Here is a 20,841-nt window from a genome sequence, read left to right as displayed (position 1 = left end):
CAATATCTAGCCTCCACTGTCATTATTAGAAATATTTCTAAACTGTGTGATAATATATTTCTATATTTTTCAGTGATCTCATTTGATTTGTTCTCTACATTTCCTTATGAAACTGTATTTCTCCCGTTTTATTTAATGATTTATAATGAAGGGACTGTGAGTAGTAGCTTTAAGCAACTATATAATTTCTTTCAGAGCAAAATATTATGCATGGTAAAGGATTAAAAACCATGAAATAACAAATATATCATCTACTGTTGTAAATAAGTTTCAATTTTCTGATAAAAACATATTTTATAAACAGAGTGGTTTTAATGGCTTCTTAAATCACCATGTGCTTTATAAAATGCTTTCTTCTCAATGTAGTTCAATAAAACTCAAATTCTGTTTTTCCTCATAATTTGAAAAATAAAAGGAATGTCATTTTATGTGTTCGCTTTTTTGAATAACAAAAAAATAGATTCATTGTGCAAGAGGATTCCTGCATTGCATGAGCTTGGTTTTCCATTTCTTGATAAGGGCATCAGTCAAAGAGCAGGCAATGTGGTTGCTGTTTGTGATTCACCATTAACTAATAAACAAAGCATAGCCTCACTACTACCTGGCTTGCCCAGAAATTCCTCGTACATATCCAAATGCTGGTTTAGTTCTTTTTCCCCATAATATTTGGGAATATCACAAATTGGATCTTATTCTGTGGAACTTGATTGGTTATTGGTTGGTTACCTTGTCCTTGAGCTATGCTAAGTCTCAAATGTAGAAATAGGAAAGAATAAGAAGGTATGAATTTCTTCTGTCCTCAAGGTATTTATAATTATGTTCAGAGTGCAAGTCACAGTGTGTTGTACCCGTCTTGATGGCCACTGCCATATTCACTTCTAAACTAGACTGTCTTGTATCTGTGGTTTGGGCATGCTGGGCTGTGTGTTTTTTTGTTTGTTTGTTTGTTTGTTTCAATAAGGCCATACCTGTGGCATATGAAAGTTCCTGGGCTAGGGTTCGAATCAGAGCTATAGCTGCTAGTCTATACACAGCCACAACAACGTGGGATCCCAGTCGCATCTGTGACCTACACCACAGCTCATGACAATGCCCATCCCCACCCCACTGAGCGAGGCCAGGGACCAAATGCACATCCTCATGGAAATTTGTTTCCACTGAACTGCAAGGAGAACTCCCTGGGCTGTGTGTTCTTGATCCAGAAGTGAGCAAATGACCCATGGCTTGCTATCTCTGGACTTGCCATAGCTCTCAGATCCACATAAAGGTTTCTGCCAAAAGCTGTCTTTACCATTGACTTTTTCTGAAATGCAGAGGGTTATACACAGGGCAGACACAAAGAAGCAGAGACCCATGATAAAAACACATTCACGCATGGTGTTGTATATATATCTATTCATGTGTATAGTACATACACATAGAGAGGCTGTATATGTGTATGTACTATGTACACACACTCACATAAAGTGCTATATATATTCACATATACAGTAATATACATTTGGAGAGGTTATATATCTGTATATACTATGTACACATACACAAAATGCTGAATATATATTCACCTGTATAGGACATTTACATATAGAGAGGTCATATATGTATGTATATTTTATATACATATACTAAATAATCAGAACTTGGTAATTTCCTGGAATTAGAGAGCTGAAAAATCTTAAATTTTTTTTTTTTTTTTTTTTGTCTTTTTGCCATTTCTTGGGCCGCTCCTGCGGCATATGGAGGTTCCCGGGCTAGGGGTCGAATTGGAGCTGTAGCTGCCAGCCTACGCCAGAGCCACAGCAACGCAGGATCCGAGCCGCGTCTGCGACCTACACCACAGCTCACGGCAACGCCGGAACCTTGACCCACTGAGCAACGGCAGGGATCGAACCCGCAACCTCATGGTTCCTCGTCGGATTCCTTAACCACTGCGCCACGACGGGAACTCCTTAAATTTTTTTTTTACCACATTCATCAATGGTAAAATCAGCCTTCTTTAAAAATATCCAGGGCAGGTGATTCTATCTAATTATATTTCTATCCTGTTTTCAAGTTTATTTATTCTTGCTGCCTAATTTTTCTTCTTGCCTGAATTGGTGCTTTCTTTGCACAATACAGATTTTTCTTTTTTATTTGTCCGTTGCTTTTAACTAACATGAAATTTTATGTAATGCCAAGATAACCCTCTTTTTCTCTGTTTCTTATCCTATGACCATTTTATGAGATTGTTCATCTTTTCAATGATTTTTACTTGTTTTTTTTCCTAAAAGAATAGCTTTTGTAATCATCTTGCCTAATTAGTGATTTCTTCTGGATCTTGGGTAAACACAGAAATACAAAGAGTTCAAAGTGAGCTGATTTTCTGAGAGATGATCATGCTCACAGACCCACATTGCTGGAGAGGGTGATTTGGAATCCATGGATTCCACCAATGATATCATGACAATTCTCTACTGCTTTCTCTGGGCTGGCATTCAGAAAGGAAAATAGCAGATACTTTATGCCCCACCTCTGCTTCAGAGTTCCAGGAAACTCTAAGCTGGAAGCTAACGTTTGTTGACAGAGCTCACATTCAATGCTAGGCTCTGATGAAATGTCAAGATTTTCTGAGAATTTTGTCAAGTCATGGCATCATTGTGATTTTTTTCCTACCTAGAAATAACTTATATGAACTATGTAGCCCAGTGATTTTAATTTTTTTATTTTTATTTCATTTTTTGCTTTTTAGGGCCCCACCTGTGGCATATGGCAGTTCCCAGGCTAGGGGTCGAATCAGAGCTGTAGCTGCCAGCCTATGCCACAGCCACAGCAACGTGGGATCCGAGCCTTGTCTGGGACCTACACCACATCTTGCAGCAACACCAGATCCCCCACCCACTGAGTGAGGACAGGATTGAACCCACATCCTCATGGATACTAGTTGGTCATTTCCACTGCACCATAACAGGAACTCCCAGCCAGTGAATTTTGAAAGGATGCCTGATCTAAGTCCTCTGGGTAGAGAGGCACGTGTTCTGTCCTGTCACTGCAACCTCTCTCACCCATTGCTCTGTATTCATTAGTGTTTACTTACTCCACCTGGCAGATATAAAGAGGGCAGCTATAAAAAACCGTGAACACTGATGTGTTTAGTAGGCTCCAGGGGCCAGTACTATGAATGAAGGCACATGACTCGGAAGCCTTACGGCACAATAGTTTAGAAGACTTGAACGTTGAGCTTGCATATTCTTCCTGAAAGGATGCACTGTCTTAGAGCTTCTTAGTCATTTTGCGGCCTGGATCTGGCATTGCTGTGGCTGTGGTGTAAGCTGGTAGCTGAAGCTCCAATTCCGCTCCTAGCCCAGGAATTTCCATATGCTGCAGGTGTGGCTATAAAAAGAAAAAAAAAAAATCAAAACAGGAATTGATGAATTATAGGGTCCACTGTGATCAAAGCAATGTGTTTTGGAGTTTTACCAGAGATGTTGGAAACTTAGATTTGTCTGCATTCATAAATCTATTTGGTGAAAACATTCAGATTCATCAAACATCTAAAAATCTAAAACACACCTTTTCTGGAGTTCCCCTCATGGTGCAGTGGTTAACGAATCTGACTAGGAACATATGAGGTTGTGGGTTTGATCCCTGGCCTTGCTCAGCGGGTTGAGGATCCTGCCTTGCCATGAGCTGTGGTATAGGTTGCAGACGCAGCTTGGATCCAGCGTTGCTGTGATTCTGATGTAGGCCGGTGGCTGCGGCTTCGATTAGACCCCTAACCTGGGAATCTCCATATGCCGCAGGAGCGGTCCTAGAAAAGGCAAAAAGACAAAATAAATAAATAAATAATATAAAATAAAAGAAACCTTTTCTGAAAAAAAAATCTAAATAAAAATCATTTATTTACCAAATTTAGCTTTATTCTTCCCACAAGCAGAACAAAACAGACAAAAACCTGTGAATCTGATAGTCATAGACATAACTTTGCTGGTGAAGGATGTGTGTAGAGACTTAAGGTGTGGACATAATGGATCCATCCAGAACATACAGCTTTGAAGTGAGCATTTACATTAACAGGGACCACTCATACGTGCTAGGATTACAGGCATTTTTATTGTTCTTTGGGGAAATTATCTTGTTTTGTGCCTTGTCACACCCCTTTTCAATGTGAGATATTTATATTTGAGTGACTTAATACTTAAAACCCAAAATAGGTAACTCTTTGAAAATGTATATGAGTTCTCAGTAACCATCCTTAAAGAACACTGAGCCATGTTTGACCACTGCTGCTGACTGACCCTGAATAGTTTAAAAAGAGTGAGGACATGAAGATGTGATAGGGGACACCCTGGGGGCTACATGTGACTCTCTGTTTATTTCTGGACGCACTTACACTGTATGGAAAAGCTCCTAGAAAACAATTAGTAACACATGCTCCACATTAGTGGTTTGCTTTGCTTTCTTGGAACATCACTGACTGTGGCCAGAGGCCTCATAATTTGGTTTCTTCCCCCTATAACCTGCTGTGAGTTCGGGGTTTTTCTTCAGGAATGTCTGTGCTTGTTTTTCTGCCTCTGCTTATTGCTAATCATCTTTTAATACAGTTTCTGGTGTCTCTTCTACAATCTCCTATTTATGAGCCTAATTGCAAGCTTTTTTACTATTGTGTGCCTTGAAATCATCCAGTCTCTACAGATTCATTCATAATATGATTGTTTTTAAGAGTGTTTTAGAATGGACTAACTTGCAGTAGTCCATTTGGAAGGGGTTCAGTAGCATCTTAAATGCATCCATGGAGATGGGTGGGGGTTCTATTCAGACTTATCACTTACTCAGGGTGCAGATCATCATAATGATGCCCATAGAAGCTGTACTTTCTCTTTCCTAATAGCAGTTAGGAACGTAAAATTCCCTTTACTTTGTCCTCATGAATTTCCCCTGAAATGTGTGTATGTGTCTGTGTGTCTGTGTGTGTGCTGGTGGGTATGGGCACTTGGGGTAGTGAGGGCCTGATGGATGGACGTAGAGCCCCCACCAGCCACATGAGGGCCTGGTGGACAGAAGTTGAGGCCCACCTGCCACATGTTTAGTTACTATCACTCCTGTTGTACAAGAACATATGAAAAGGCATGACCACAATTCCATGTAGGGATGAAGGATGGTGCTTTATGAACACCTGCTTCGTGCCAGGCACACTGACCAGTCATCCTGATTCCTCATTTCATCCTGAGAGGTTTCAAAGATGACGGGGAGGAAGTAAAGACTAAGAAAGCTGAGTCACCTGTCCAGGCTGGCCCTTTCTTTCCACAAAGTACTCTTCCTCTCCACAAATGCATTCTTCATTTCTTAGAAGAGAAACATGTGTTCTTACTCAGAGATTGAGTTTCTTAAGGTTATTGTACAGAGACAGGCTATCAAGTTTGATCATAAGTCATATAAAGCAGAGAGGGGCCTTCCGGGTTCAAGGACCTGATGGAATGAGGAAGGCGGAGATGAGCTGGGCAGCACCAGCATGCCTCTTCATACATGGGCTTGCCATATTTCCAGTCAGGCACAAAACACGACTCAACTCCAGTGGCAGAGAGGAAACTGCAGGCCCCAGTGTGGAATTAGTAGTGTGGATCCAATCATTCCCACTCCAGAAAGATAAATGTCTATTAGTGGTTTTAAAGATCTTGTTTGGAAGCCTTGTATTTGTAAACATGAAAATGTACTTGTAAATGTATCTCACTGAACTTCATTTTGCAGATAGATTCTTTCTCCAGGCCTTAATTGAATATTCTTAAAGAATATTTTTAAAAGAATATTCAGGCCTCATTAAAATATTCTGTATAATAGAACTCATAAAAATTTATTAGGCTTTCTTCTAGCCTTATCTTCTGTAACTTAAATTCTCATTTTTGGGGAGTTGCAGTTAAGCTCTTCTGTCCTACTTCATTTTGACCCGTAAGTCAGTCAGCGAAACATGAACTTCTAGCCTTCAATCCTTCCATGATGTTTTCCTGTCTGCTTTGGGACATGGTCATTCTTCTTGCCATCCATGATGTTGAACCATTGGCATTCTTTCTTTTTTTCATTGATTTTATTTTTCTGCTGTTTTTTCTCCATCACTCTGTTTATTCACTCATTGAATGCATGAGTTCTTCACATTTCAGTGGCTCAGTGTTTTGTCCTGGAGAACTGCACCTGCTCCCCAGGCTTGATTGTCAGCCTCGTGCCCAAGGCACCCCCAGTGCACAACCTCCATCCACTTTGCTCAGCTCCCAAGGGAACACTGTCTCTGTCGGACGGACTTATCTGTGCTTTGTCCTAGAGATTTCAGTGCAATTCGATCCAAACCTAATTTAAGACAGCCTACAGTTATTCTGTATTTCTTGTAGCTGTTTTCCACCCAAGCTAGAAAATAACTACGTGGTGCTCCACTCTTTTTTCCTCCTTTGTTGGGTCCTGGCAGTTATATCTTCAAACGCTTCTCTTTTCCATCCCCATCTTTCATTTCTGCCAACACTGACATCGGGTCCTCTAACCTCTCATGCCTTTTCTCCTTTAACGTTTTCTCATGGACATGAGGGTTCCTGCTCCTCTAAGAAACTTAAAAGAGGAGTTCCTGTTGTGGCGCAGTGGTTAACGAATCCGACTAGGAACCATGAGGTTGCGGGTTTGGTCCCTGCCCTTGCTCAGTGGGTTAACGATCGGGCGTTGCCGTGAGCTGTGGTGTAGGTTGCAGACGCGGCTCGGATCCTGCGTTGCTGTGGCTCTGGTGTAGGCCGGTGGCTACAGCTCCGATTGGACCCCTAGCCTGAGAACCTCCATATGCTGCGGGAGCGGCCCAAGAAATAGCAACAACAGCAACAACAACAAAGACAAAAAGACCCCCCCAAAAAATAAATAAATAAATAAATAAAATAAAATAAAATTTCCTGCAAGTGAAAAAAAGAGGCAAATTTAAAAAAAAAAAAAAAAAAAAAAAAAAAAAGAAACTTAAAAGATCTGTTGTCCACATGTTAAATACTGAATTATGTGCTTGGGCATTTTAAGATCTAGTCTTCCCTTAATTTTTAGCATCTGTTATTCATGGTATCTTTCCAAAGACTCTACCTACCCTCAGCAAACCCAACAAGTGCGTATTCACATGGGTGTGGACTGGCTTTTTTTTTGTTTGTTTTCCCATCTTCCATTTCCCTTTCTACTCACATCTTATCCTCTAATGTTCAGTTTAAATGCCACCTCTCTTCTGTACCCACCCTGACTCAGGGCAGGAAAATGGGTCCATCTCCCTCTTTTATCATTTTCCAGGTAGGCATCAATGCTCTGGTTGCATTTAATGCATACAAACTAGTATCACTGGCCATTTCCTGCATGTTTTTCTCCACTGGTGCTGTGAAAATATTAGTTCAAGGAATGGGAATTGTCAGAAGACAGGACAATCTCTAGAGAGGAGATTAGGAGTCTTAGGGAAAAATGGGAATTTCAGGTTATATTGAGGTCTCTGTGGACAGAGAGCAGGCTGGACATAGGCTCTCAGAAGCTCATTATGGCCAATTAGCCCCCATAAGGATGTAGAAGTTGGCTCCAATCAGCCAGGTGTATAATTCATTGTCTGAAACGTTGTTCCAGCCAGAGGATTTTGAAAGTGAACTTAGATGCAGCCATTAAGGCAAACTCTCAGCAATAATGAAAATGATAAAAATGATGATGATATTCTGTGGTGGGAGAGGAGGAGGAAAAAGAGCCACTTAGGACTGATTCATTGCATAGTCTCTGTAAATGTTATGTCCTGGGAGAATGGGCTTAGGTATCTGAAGTTCTGACTTTTATGTCTGTTATTTACAGCTTCCAAGATATACTTGGGGGCTGTAGTTGTTGCTTTAGATATTTTTCTTCCACCGACGCCATTTGTTAGTGGAATTTTGTTAGCGAACATGTGGTTTCTACTGAAAGTTGAGGTATTTTACTTCGAATAAGACATCTATTAAAAACTGGTCCAGTATCTAAGCAGCTCAACTGCTGTTCAGCCCCGGCTGGAGTGCTCAGGTTTAGATTATCAGATTTAAATAAGGAGGTAAAACTCCAAATTCCTTAGCCTCCAACTAATTATGCCTTGTCTACTTTTGGTTAATTTCTTTGTTTCCTTAAGCTAATATCCCATTTCAATAATAAAGGCAATTTCTGGAGTTCCCGTTGTGGCTCAGTGGTTAATGAATCCAACTAGGAACCATGAGGTTGGGGTTTGATCCCTGGCCTTGCTCAGTAAGTTAAGGATCTGGCGTTGCCGTGAGCTGTTGTGTAGGTCGAAGACACGACTCAGATCCTGTGTTGCTGTGGCTCTGGTGTAGGCCGGCAGCTGTAGCTCAGATTAGACCCCTAGCCTGGAAACTTCCATATGCCATGGGAGTGGCCCTAGAAAAGGCGAAAAGACAAAAAAAAATAATAATAAAGGCAATTTCTAAATTTCCCTCATTATTTCAGGCTTGCTATATTCAGATGCAATGGTTTCTTTTTAGTACTTTATTTCTAAGATTTCCATTTAACCTGTCAAAGTTGTCAGGACTTTTAGTGCTAGGTTTTTTTTCCCTCCATTAAAACATAGATTTGCAAACTATAAATTATTGTGGACAATTAAGGGATTTGGCCTAGAAAACTGCCTTAGTGGGAGGGAACATAGTTCTAATGGAATGAAAATAACGCTGCTTCTTACACAAAGCCTGGCACATAGTGGAAACCCAATAAATATTCCTTTGATGAATGTGTGCTTAGTACTTTTTTACTTCTTTTTATGGCCGCACCTGTAGCATGTGGAAGTTGCTAGGGGTTGAAGTGGAGCTGCAGCTGAGGCCTATGCCATAGCCACAGCAATGCCGTATCTGAGCCACATTTGCAACTACAGCTTGTGGCAATGCCAGATTCTTAACCCAATGAGCGAGGCCAGGGGTCAAATCCACATCCTCACAAACACTATGTCGGGTTCTTAACCAGCTGAATCACAACAGGAACTCCAGTACATACTTTAAATGATAATTTTGAGCAGGTATTTGATTAGTGTATAAAAGTCTGGAGGAGTATATTGTGGGACAGCACACTTTAAGATATATTTTGCTTAACATGTCAAAATTAAAAAAAAAAAAAAAAACCACTCAAAACACAGTTTTTCTATGCCTTATTTTACTTAGACCTTTCTTTATCCTGAAAAAAGTAATCTATTATTTCACTCCTTGGAGTGTACCTGAAAGGAAAGTGAGTTCTCTCCTGTAACTCAACTCCCTCTAACCATGCATAGCACCCCCAGTTTAACTTGGAGAATAATAAACTATAACCTCTGTTTAGAGATGTTCTCAGAGGAGCAGGGCTTTCCAGTAACCAGGGCGCCTTAGTCCACAGAAGCAATATCTTACCTACTACCTCAGAGAGGTAATGTCTCTGTAAGCATCTTAAAAGAAATGGCTGCTTTAAGCCCTGTTGGGAGTGAGTGTAACTTTGCAGAAAACTACCCTGAAAGGACTTTCGGGAGACAGACTCATGGGTTTTAGCAATAACTGAAAATCCATGCAAAGATACTGTACCACATCCTATATGTGGGGGCAAAATATGGAAATTGTTTAAAATACACAAAAGGGACTTGTCTGTATTCTGTGCTGTAAATTCCCGTGCAGATTTGCTGCTTACGCTTTGAGGACAGGATCTGTTATGGGAGGATTTGGGGTCCTAGGGATTTTATTTGTTGTCTCTTGGCGTCAGATGGGAAAGTGCTGCCTCTTCATTTCTCCAGAACCTCCATCCTCCCTCTGCTGTGTGAGGCAGCTCTGCAGGGCCCTTTGTGTTTGATCTATTTTTAGTTAGTATTTTAACTTCTTTACCATGCTTGTTCCATGTTTGAATTTGCTCTAAAATTACTACTTAGTAGCAGGCAGTTTGTAACAAAAACACGTTTATGTGGCAACCTGAAGGTTCCAGGTACTTTCACTTCTAATAATAAAAATTAATGTGTTTGGAGTCTTTAAAACTCTATTTGGATCTTGTGTTTTAACCTCTCTCATTTGCAATTGTATGAAGGTATTTTACTAGATTAGATCATGTGGATTAAGAGCTGACTTGTGAAGTTATCAGAATTCAAAATTATAGGGTCTTGAGATATTCATGATATCTATTTAGTTATTAAGGAAGGTGAATTCGGTCATGTGGTTTCTATATTTTATGCCTTCCCCCACCCTTTTTTAATATACTTTGAAAACATTTTTTAATTTTTTAATTGAAGGGTAGTTAATTTATAATGTATTAGTTTCAGGTGCACAGCAAAGGTATTTCTTTATACTTATATACTTTTCCGTTATAGGTTATTATCAGATATTGAATATAGTTCCTTGTGCTATATAGTAGATCCTTGATGATTTTCTACTTTATATACAGTACTGTGTATACATGAATCCTAATTTATCCATACCTGACCTTTTCCCTTTGGTTGTTTGTTTTCTATGTCTGTGAGTCTATTTCTGCTTTGTATATAAGTTCATTTATATGGTTTCTTTATATTCCACATGTAAGTGATACCATATGTGTTTGTCTTTCCCTTTCTGACCTACTTCACTTAGTATGAGAATCTCTAGGTCCATCCATGTTACTTCAGATGACATTATTTCATTCTTTTTTATGGCTGAATAATGTTCCATTGTATATATGTTTCACATCTTCTTTATCCATTCATCTGTTGATGGACCTTTAGGTTGTTTCCATGTCTTGGCTATTGATAATAGTGTTGCTGTGAACACAGGGGTGAATGTACTTTCCAAATTACACTCATGTACACTGATATATGCCCACTGAAATTGCTGGATCATATGACAACTCTATTTTTAGTTTTTTTTTTTTTTTTTTAAGGGACTTCCATACTGTTTTCCATAGTGGTTGAACCAACTTACATTCCCACCAACAGGGTAGGGTTCTCTTTTCTTCATAGCCTCTCAAGGATTTACTATTAGACTTTTTGATGATGGCCATTCTGATTGATGTGAGGTGATGCTACTCAATTTAATACACTTTTTATTTTGAAATAATTTTAAGTGTAGATTTAGTGAGAAGTTACAAAGATAGTATAGACAATTCCTATATAACTCTCCTCCATTCTTGCAGCTTTCACCATCTTACATAGCATGGTCTACTTATCAAAACTAAGAAATCATTAGTGTTACTGCATTATTAGCAAATGAACTCTAGGCTTTATTGGGACTTAATGGGCTTTCCCACCAGCATCCTCTCGAGTCCATGACCCCCTCATCCCACCCCAGGACACTGGGTTGTGTTTAGCCATCCTAGTCACCTCTGGTCTGTGACAATTTCTCAGTCGGGTCCTGGTTTTCATAAGTGTTGCAGTTTTGAGGAGCACTGCTCAGCTCTTTTGTGAGATGTCCCTTAGTTTGGGACTGCAATTTTTTTTTTTCCTGAAGGACTCAGAACACTGCAGATGCAGTGCCCTTTCTGTCACATCCCATACAGGGTCCCTGTGATCAACGTGACTCGTCACTGCTCAGGTTTATCCTGGGTCCCTGGAAAAGGTCTCTCTGCCCTCAGATCACTTTTCCCTGCCCTTCTCCTACTCTGTTCTTTGGATGTGAGGATTAGGTCTCAACTCAAGGCCCCCCCGACCCATTTCTAATGACTAATCTGGAGGAAATACTTTCTTATTTGCATTGAAGAGACTTTTTAATATTATCTACCATTTCTTTTCTGCTTGCTATACTCAATCCACTGTACTGAGCATGGTATCAAGTGTTTCTCTGAGTACTGCAAACCTATAAAATAGAGGTTATTATTTCATCTCACCTATGTGGATGCCAGAATGAGAGACTATGTGGCTGACGAGGTCACAGAGAGCTGGGCACTAGGGCACATGCTATGAACCACGGCTGCTTGACAGACGTCCCAAACCACAGCATCTCTGGCCACAGGATATTTATACCTCTTCCTACAGCTGCTGGACAGACGTCCTGAACCACAGCATCTCTGGCCATGGGACATTTACACCTCCTCTTTGCTCTGCTTCTTGGTTCGCTCTACATGAACGGACTTATATCTGGGGTAAGTGTATATTAAAAAGTTTCTAACTTGAAAATTCACCTCTTCTAGAGACAATTTCCCCTGTGCCACCATATGTATAAGGTAAGTGTGGGATCTGGCTGTGACAGGGTGACTGTATACAAGTCCATGGATATTGAATAGAGGTGTTGAAGCTCTTCCACCTGTGAAAACTTATTTAACCATCAATGGAATATTTGTGTTGTTGGTTAGAGACATTACCAGCAATGGTAGATATAGAAAAATGTGACTTTCCTTCCCAAGCCAGTGAGCCCCAGCCTCCTGGGGTGAGGAGCTTATGTGTCACTATTGATTTTGTGATCCTGGTCTTAAGTCATAAAACAACAACAGCACCAGCAGCAACAAAACCAGTGTTACTGCTGATTACTTTTATAGCCACACCCACGGAACATAGAAGTACCCAAGTTAGGGGTCAAATTGGAGCTGAAGCTATAGGCCTATGCTATGCAATGGCAACACCAGATCTGAGCCACATCCACAAACTATGTCACAGCTCATGGCAATGACAGTTCCTTAACCCACTGAGTGGGGCAGGCATCAAACCTGAATCCTCATGGACATAATGTTGGGTCCATAACCTGCTGAGCCACAACAGGAACTAGGAAACCTATTTTTTGAGAATTTCTAAATGGTTCTTGAGATGATTATATCTAATTATACAGAACCAAGGCTGGAAATTTCTAGTTAAGAGACTCCTACTTTATGTTGAGATACCAGGCAGATTCTCTCTTTTAATTGATACGGTGTGTGTGTGTGTGTGTGTGTGTGTGTGTGTGTGTGTGTGTGTGTGTGAGAGAGAGAGAGAGAGAGAGAGAGAGAGAGATGTTTGGTTTTCTGATTTATCCTTAATTCCTCCTCATTCTATACACTCTCTTTATCTAACCAGTTATCAAGTGCTACTAACTCAAAATACCTGTCCTGCTCTTCCCCTTTTCCCTTGGTTTGGGAAGGGAAACCATTTCATTTCTTTAGCAAATGCTGCAGCTCACCCCCTGCTTTTCTTCCTCCTACTCTTTCTCTTTTCTCTTACGAGACCTTTCTTGATGGTGAAACATTTCTTTTTTTTTTTAATGGCCACACCTGAGGCATATGGAAGTTCCTGGGCCAGGGTTTGAATCTGAGCTGCAGCTACGGTGCTGGGACAACACTGGATCCTTTAACCCACTGCACCTGGGTGGGGGATCAACCCCCCCACCTCCTCAGTGACCTGAGCCACTGCTGTTGGATTCTTAGCCCACTGTGCCACAGCAGAAACTCCATGGGACATTTGTTCTTAAAAATTCCGGTCCCTCCTTCTCAGAGGAAGAACTGATATTCAAAGATACAGTCTCAAGTTGTTTAAAAACTTAAAACCTAATCAGTGGTTCTACCTTACTGGCAGCTATTTCTCTTTTGCAGTCTTTTACTCTCACAATACTGAATATAGCATAGTTGAAATAAAATCTTTTTTTTTCTTCTGTGACTTTTCACATGTTCCCTGTGTGAATTGTCCTTCAGTGCCCTCTATGACATAATAGGTATTTGTTTCCACATCTTTAAAAACTCTTGTAATTACTTTAACATATGCATACCTCCCCTACTAGTCTGTACATTTCTTGAGACCCAGAATCATGAGATATTTTGCTTGTGTTCACAGTTTCTGTGACAGTGCTATGCATGTCCCGTAGACATTCAAAACAAATTGAATTGAAAATCAATAATACATGCAATGGATCTGTTTTATTTGTTGTGTGTATCTGCTTGAAAATATTCTTGATTTGAGAAGACTTCAAAGAGAAGACAGATGAAGAGGACTGGTAAGGGGAGGGGGAAAGAAAGTTAGAAAACGTTAGGAACCAATATGGTCTAGAGTTGGGACTGCGCATAGATTCTACTGGAGCATTGTGTCTGGTGGGATTGGCTGTGCTGGAGTCACATGTGGGGAGAACGTGGGTCTGTGGCGGGATTCAGAAAGAATCGGATACAGTTGATTTCTGATACTGCTGGGGGACAGGAGGAAGGCTGAAGCCTGAGCTTTGAATTTGTTGAGCAGCATCTGGAGAAGTAGCTCCCAATCATTCTGTCTTGTTGTTAAACATGTATTAACATGGGAAATTTACAAGTTTGGATCAAGGCACAAGTAAGATACTTTTCATACTTCCCCCTTTCCTGTCTCTTAGATTCTCATAATTGATTGTGACACCAGAGTGTCCTGACGTCTGGTTGAGAATGTCTGGTCTTCCCCAGTGGTTCCCAACCACGGATCTTAGTTTCCGGAGGGGCCTTGCAAGTGTCCTTCATGTCTATTAGCACAAGAAACATTCTCTTAATTTTTAAAAAATGTCCTTCCATTACATATACACTAATTTTAAAGTGCATGTTTCAGAGTTGTGATTCTTAATAAAAATTAAATTTATGTAAACAAATGTATGGTATCTTCTTGTCATTATGGCTTTTTTTTGATTAATGGCCACTAAAATATTCTACTATCATATAGGAAAACATGATTTTTTTTCCTTTTCAAATGGTTTCTTATACTCAGAGACAATGGAAATAATTGGTTAAGACAAGACAGTGAACCACATTTGACCTTCACAGGTGTTGGTAAAGAAAAGTGACACGATGGCTGAATGATTGGCTAGGAGAAAGAATTAACATACAGTATTCTAAATTTTACAAGATTAGTAGATTTTAGGTAGGGGTGACATTGTAGAGCAACACATATAAAAGACAGTTTGCAAGTAGAGTTTGAAATGATTACAGAATACGCACATTTCTGATTTTATTATGAAAACATATATTGAAAAATTCAGGTATATTGATATTAGCGTGAATTCATTGCCACCGTTTTTCATTGATTCTAAGATGCACATGTATTTTAATATTTCTGACACTGATGTGCAAACTTGCAGTTGCTGTTGGCCAGTTGAAAGTTGAGGTACAGTTTTTATTGCCTTTACATGGATAGACTGAGTTATGGTGAGTGTCACTCCCTGATGACATTACAGTACAACCTAACAAATCATTTCAAAGCCATTTCAGGGGGAAAATATCCCCGTGTGTTATCTGAAAACTGATTATTGACATCTTCTAGTAAGATCAAGAAAGTATCATCATCAGCACCTCTAGTGTGGGTATAAGAAGCTTGGAGACAACACTGGAACTCTCTTTTAAGGACTATTACTTCACTGATTTCTGTGGTAGAAGAGAGGATCTTTCTGTATGAAAGAAAATTAAAAAGGTCAATCACATTGAATTGTAAAATGTTTCAGAGAATTTAGACTCTGAATATGAACAAATTTTAGAAATAATCTTTATTATTTCACATTTATTTTTCCGGAGGAATTGGTAGAAGCCTGTGTATAAGTAGGTCTAAAAAAAGCCTTTTCAATAAAAATAAAAGAAATATTCTAAGTGATAAATTACAAGGCCAAAGTTTAAAAAAAATTTTTATTATAGTTGATTTACATTGTTCTGTCAATTTCTGCTGTATGGTAAAGTGACCCAGTCATGCATCTACACACACTGTCTCATATTATCTTTCATCACAAGTGATTAGACATAGTACTCTGTGCTTTAAAATATGAAGGAATAACAAGGTCAAAGTTTTAAATAGCAGACGTAGATTTTTATTCCGTAGTGACTTTTCACATTGACAGCACTTTAAATTTATTTATTTATTTTTAATTTTTTAATTTCCCCAATATGTTATTATGTTTTTTTTTTTCCTACTGTACAGCATGGTGACCCAGTTACACATACATGTATATATTTTTTCCTCACATTATCAGGCTCCATCATAAGTGACTGGACATACTTCCCAGTGCTACACAGCAGGATCTCATTGCTAATCCATTCCAAAGGCAATAGTCTGCAACTATTAACTCCAAGATCCCAATCCATCTCACTCCCTCCCCCTCCCCCTTGGCAACCACAAGTCTATTCTCCAAGTCCATGAGTTTCTTTTTCTGTGGACAGGTTCTTTTGTGCCGTATATTAGATTCCAGATATAAGCAATAATCATATGGTATTTGTCTTTCTGACTTAGTTCACTCAGTATGAGAGTCTCTATTTCCATCCATGTTGTGCAAATGGCATTAATTTGTTCTTTTTTATTGCTGAGTAGTATTCCACTGCATATATATACACCACTTCTTCCTAATCCAATCATCTGCCAGTGGACATTTGGGTTGTTTCCATATCTTGGCTATTGTGAATAGAGCTGCAGTGAACATGCAGGTTCATGTGTCTTTTTCAAGGAAAGTTTTGTCTGGGTATATACGCAAGAGTGGGATTGTGGGGTCATATGTTAGTTCTATGTATAGATTTCTAAGGTATCTCCATACTGTTCCCATAGTGGTTGTACCAGCTTCCATTCCCACAAACAGTGCAGGAGGGTTCCCTTTTCTCCACACCCCCTCCAGCATTTGTTATTTGTGGACTTATGAATGATGGCCATTCTGACTGGTGTGAGGTGGTATCTTGTGGTAGTTTTGACTTGCATTTCTCTAATAGTCAGTGATGTTGAGCATTTTTTCATGTGCTTGTCGGCTATCTGTATATCTTCCTTGGAGAACTGTCTATTCAGGTCTTTTGCTCATTTTTCCATTGGGTTGTTGGCTTTTTTGCTATTGAGTTATATAAGTTGTTTGTATATTTTAGAGATTAAGCCCTTGTCAGTTGCATCATTTGAAACTATTTTCTCCCATTCTGTAAGTTTCTTTTTGAAAACAAACAAAAAAGGCAATTTATTGTATGGCACCTTAAATTTAATCAAATATGGCAAATCTCTAGTAGTTGGCACTATATAAACCAGAATCACTCTTAGCTGGTGCTTTAGCAAAGTCTATAGTACATAATTGTAGTACCTAAAATTATCATTCAAATACCTGAAGAATAAAATACATCTAAATAGTCTCTGAATTATTAAGGAAATATGGAGTTAAGTTCAAATAAATGATAATTGTATTTTATTGCATTTAAAATGGTAATCCAGACATTTACAAATCAGATAATTTTGTTACTAAAAGAGTGATTCTGGCAGTTCCTGTCATGGCACAGCTGAAGCGAATCTGACTAGGAACCATGAGGTTGCAGGTTCGATCCCTGGCCTTGCTCAGTGGGTTAAGGGTATGGGGTTGCTGTGAGCTGTGGTATAGGTCACCGATGCCACTTGCATCTGGTATTGCTGTGGCTGTGATGTAGGCTGGCTGATGTAGCTCCAATTTGACCCCTAGCCTGGGAACCTCCATATGCTGCAGGTGTGGCCCTAAAAAGACAAAAAAAAAAAAAAAAAAAAAAAAAAAAAGAGTGATTCTGCAAACCAGTAATTTAAAGAAAATTTATTGTGTTTAAATTGGTATTACTATAAATAACATGCAGTGAATGATTTTACCTATATATATGGATCTTCCGTGACTTACAGTGGGTTATATCCAAATTAAACCCATTGAAATTTGAAAATATAAGTCAAAAATGTGTTGAATATACTAACCTACCGAATATCATTGCTTAGCCTTGCCTAACTTTTTTTTTTTAATTGAAGAATATTCGATTTACAGTGCTGTGCCAATTTCTGCTGGACAGCAAAGTGACTTAGTCAAATAAATACATACATTCTTTTTTACTTTCTTTTACATCATGATCTATCCCAGGAAATTGGATATAGTTCCCTGTTCTATTCAGTAGAATTTTGTTGTTTATCCATCCTATATATGAGTTTGCATCTACTATATCCAAATACCCTATCCTTTCCACCCCACCCCCTTCAGTGGCAACCACAAGTCTGCTCTCCATGTCCATGTTTCTATTTTTTAGATAGGTTCATTTGTGCCTTATTTTAGATTCTATGTATAAGTGACATCATATGGTATTTGTCTTTTCTTTATGAATTTTTTCACTTAGTATGAGAGTCTCTAGTTACATCCATGTTGCTGCAAATGTCATTATTTCATTCTTTTTTATGGATGAGTCATATTCCGTTGTATATATCACCACATCTTCTGAATCCATTCACCTGTCATTGGACATTTAGGTTATTTTCATGTCTTGTCTATTGTGAATAGTGCTTCTATGAACATTGGGGTGCATGTATCTTTTTAAATTATAGTTTTGTCTAGATATATGCCCAGGAGTGGGATTACTGGATCATATGGTAGTTCTATATTTAGTTTTCTGAGAAATTGCTATACTGTTTTCCATGGTGGTTGTACCAACTTACATTCTTGCCACTAGTGTAGGAAGGTTCCCTTTTCTCCACACCTTCTCCAGCATTTGTTTGTAGACTTATTAATGATAGACACACTGACTTGTGGGAATTGTTACCTTATTGTAGTTTTGATTTACTTTTATCTCATAATTAGTGATGTTGAGCATCTTTTCATGTGGCTACTGGCCATCTGTATGTCTTCTTTGGAAAAATGTCTGTTTAAGGCTTCTATCCATTTTTTTCATTGTGCTGTTTGCTTTTTTGTTGTTGATGTGTATGAGTTGTTTGTATATTTTGGAGATTAAGCTCTTGTTTGTTGCATCGTTTGCAACTATTTTCTCCCATTCCATGGGTTGTCTTTTCCTGTGTTTTTTTGTTTGTTTGTTTTTAAACAGTTTCCTTTGCTGTGCAAAAGCTTGTAAGTTTGATTAGGTCCTGTTTGTTTATTTTTGTTTTCATTTCTATCACCTTAGGAGATTGACTTGAGAAAACATTTGTGCAGTTTATGTCAGAGAATGTTTTGCCTGTGTTCTCTTCTAGGAGTTCTATGGCATCATGTCTTATGTTCAAGTCTTTAAGCCATTTTGAGTTTATTTATTTATTTTTTTTGCATAGTGTGAGGGTATGTTCTAGTTTCATTGTTTTTACATGCAGCTGTCCAGTTTTCCCAGCATGCTTTGCTGAAAAGACTTTCTCCTGTTTTATGTTCTTGCATTCTTTGTTGAAGATTAATTGGCCAGAGTTGGCTGGGTTTATTTCTGGGCTCTCTAATCTGTTCCACTCATCTGTCTAATCTGTTTTTGTACCACTACCATACTGTTTTGATTACTGTAGCTTGGTAGTATTGTCTGAATTCTGGGAGAATTATGCAGCCTGCTTTTTTCCCCCCTCAGGACTGTTTTGGTGATTCTGGAGCTTTTATTGTTCCATATAAATTTCAGGGTTATTTATTCTAGTTCTGTGAAAAATGTCATGGGTAATGTCATGGGATAGTGATCACATTTAGTCTCTAGATTGCTTTGGGTAGTATGGCCATTTTAACAATATTAATTCTTCCAATCCAAGAGCATGGGCTATCTTTCCATTTCTTTGAATCCTTTTTAATTTCCTTTATAAATGTTTTATAGTTCTCATCATATAAGTCTTTCACTTCTTTAGTCATGTTTATTCCAAGGTATTTTATTTTTTGGTGTGATTTTATTTATTTATTCATTAATTTTTGGCTGCACCCATGGTATGTGGAAGGTCCTGGGTCAGGGATCAAACCCAAGCCACAGAAGTGACCCAAGCTGCTGCAGTGACAACATCAGATCCTTAACATGCTAAGCCGCAAGAGAACTTCAAATGTATTTTTAAAAGATTTTGTTTTTTTGTTTTATTTTACATTCCTCTTTCTGATATTTCTTTGTTGGTGTACAGAAATGCAACTGATTTCTTAATATCCATCTTATATCCTGCTACTTTGCTGAAATAATTGATCAGATCTAGTAGTTTTTGTGTGGAGTCCTTAGGATTTTCTATATCATGTCATCTTAGTCTAGCCTACTTTAAACATGCTCTGAACAGTTACGTTAGCCTACAGTTGGGCAAAATCTCCTAACAGAGACTACTTTATTATAAAGTGTTGTATATCTCCTATAAATTTTTGAACCTTACTGAAAGTGAGAAACAGAATGGCCACCTGGGTCCAGAATGGTTGTAAGTGTATTAATCATTTACCTATGTGATCCCTTGGTTGATTGGGAGCTGCTTCTCACTGCCTCTGCCCTGCACAGGAGAGAAGATGGAACTGCCCATCACCAGCTCAGGAAAAGAGCAAACTTTAAAAATCGAAATTCAAAGTGAGGTTTCTACTGAATGTGTATAGCTGTGTTACCATTATAAATTTGAACTATTATGTCGAGGTGCATCTGTAGGTGAAATCTATTATATGAGATATTTTCCACAACAGACTTCCTCTTCTATTACTGTCATCTAAATTTACCTGAATGATCAAGAATGTCATTTATAGTGCTTAATTATAAAATCAGAATGAAAAAGTTATAACCAATCTTTCAAAAATTCTTAAGTATTTAAAAGTTGTAATCTGATGATATGCTTTATCATCAGAGTTTGAATCCTCTGAGCCTTATCATTCTCAGGGCCTCTGAGTATTTTTTTACTTTTTAATTTTGGTTTAAAAATTAAAATAAAAGAGTTGTAATACTACAGATAACAATCATATTTTAAAATGTCTGCTTATAGTGTTTTAAATAAGATACTGGTGACATATTTGTAACTAAAGTTATTTAGATCTGTCTTCTTTTTCCTTTGATAAATGTACATATTTCTAGAAATTAAGTAGAAATAGATTTTAAAGATAATTTTTCACGATCTTCATGGACTATTATATGACACTTTGAGATATTGAGCATAAAATCAACTCAGCTTTCACAAAAATGTATGAATAATTTTCAAGTTATTTTCATTATTTGACAACATTTTCCTGTTTGGATTAGATGATTAAATATTCATCAATTCATCTTATCTTTAAGCCACATAATCAAAATTCTTATTTATATATTAACAAAAGTTAGACAAGTAAACAAGTA

The 20,841-nt window shown here is 38.3% G+C and overlaps 1 protein-coding gene across 49 annotated transcripts in view; it reads left to right on the top strand.

Moving 5' to 3' along the window:
* MARCHF1 (membrane associated ring-CH-type finger 1) overlaps nt 1-20,841 on the top strand; it is an 836,078-nt gene that overhangs the window by 59,100 nt on the left and 756,137 nt on the right. For 19 of the 49 annotated variants that reach the window (XM_084972226.1, XM_084972249.1, XM_084972208.1 and 16 more), the window contains exon 2: nt 11,939-12,045. The exons of the other annotated variants lie outside the window; for them this stretch is intronic. Coding sequence is in view for 1 of the 19 variants with exons in the window: in XM_084972202.1 (XP_084828328.1) it covers nt 11,939-12,045 (107 nt within the window). In the remaining 18 variants the exon portion in view is untranslated. The remainder of the gene's footprint in view (nt 1-11,938; nt 12,046-20,841) is intronic. 49 annotated transcript variants of the gene reach the window in all.

Source organism: Sus scrofa, chromosome 8 (genome assembly GCF_054392235.1).
Source record: "Sus scrofa isolate SSC_HxYL_T2T_F1_AM1 chromosome 8, Sscrofa_HxYL_maternal_Yorkshire_Landrace_v2.0, whole genome shotgun sequence".
NCBI lineage: Eukaryota > Metazoa > Chordata > Mammalia > Artiodactyla > Suidae > Sus > Sus scrofa.
The sequence above is the reverse complement of the archived record's forward strand: the minus strand, read 5'-3'. Positions and strand labels throughout refer to the sequence as shown.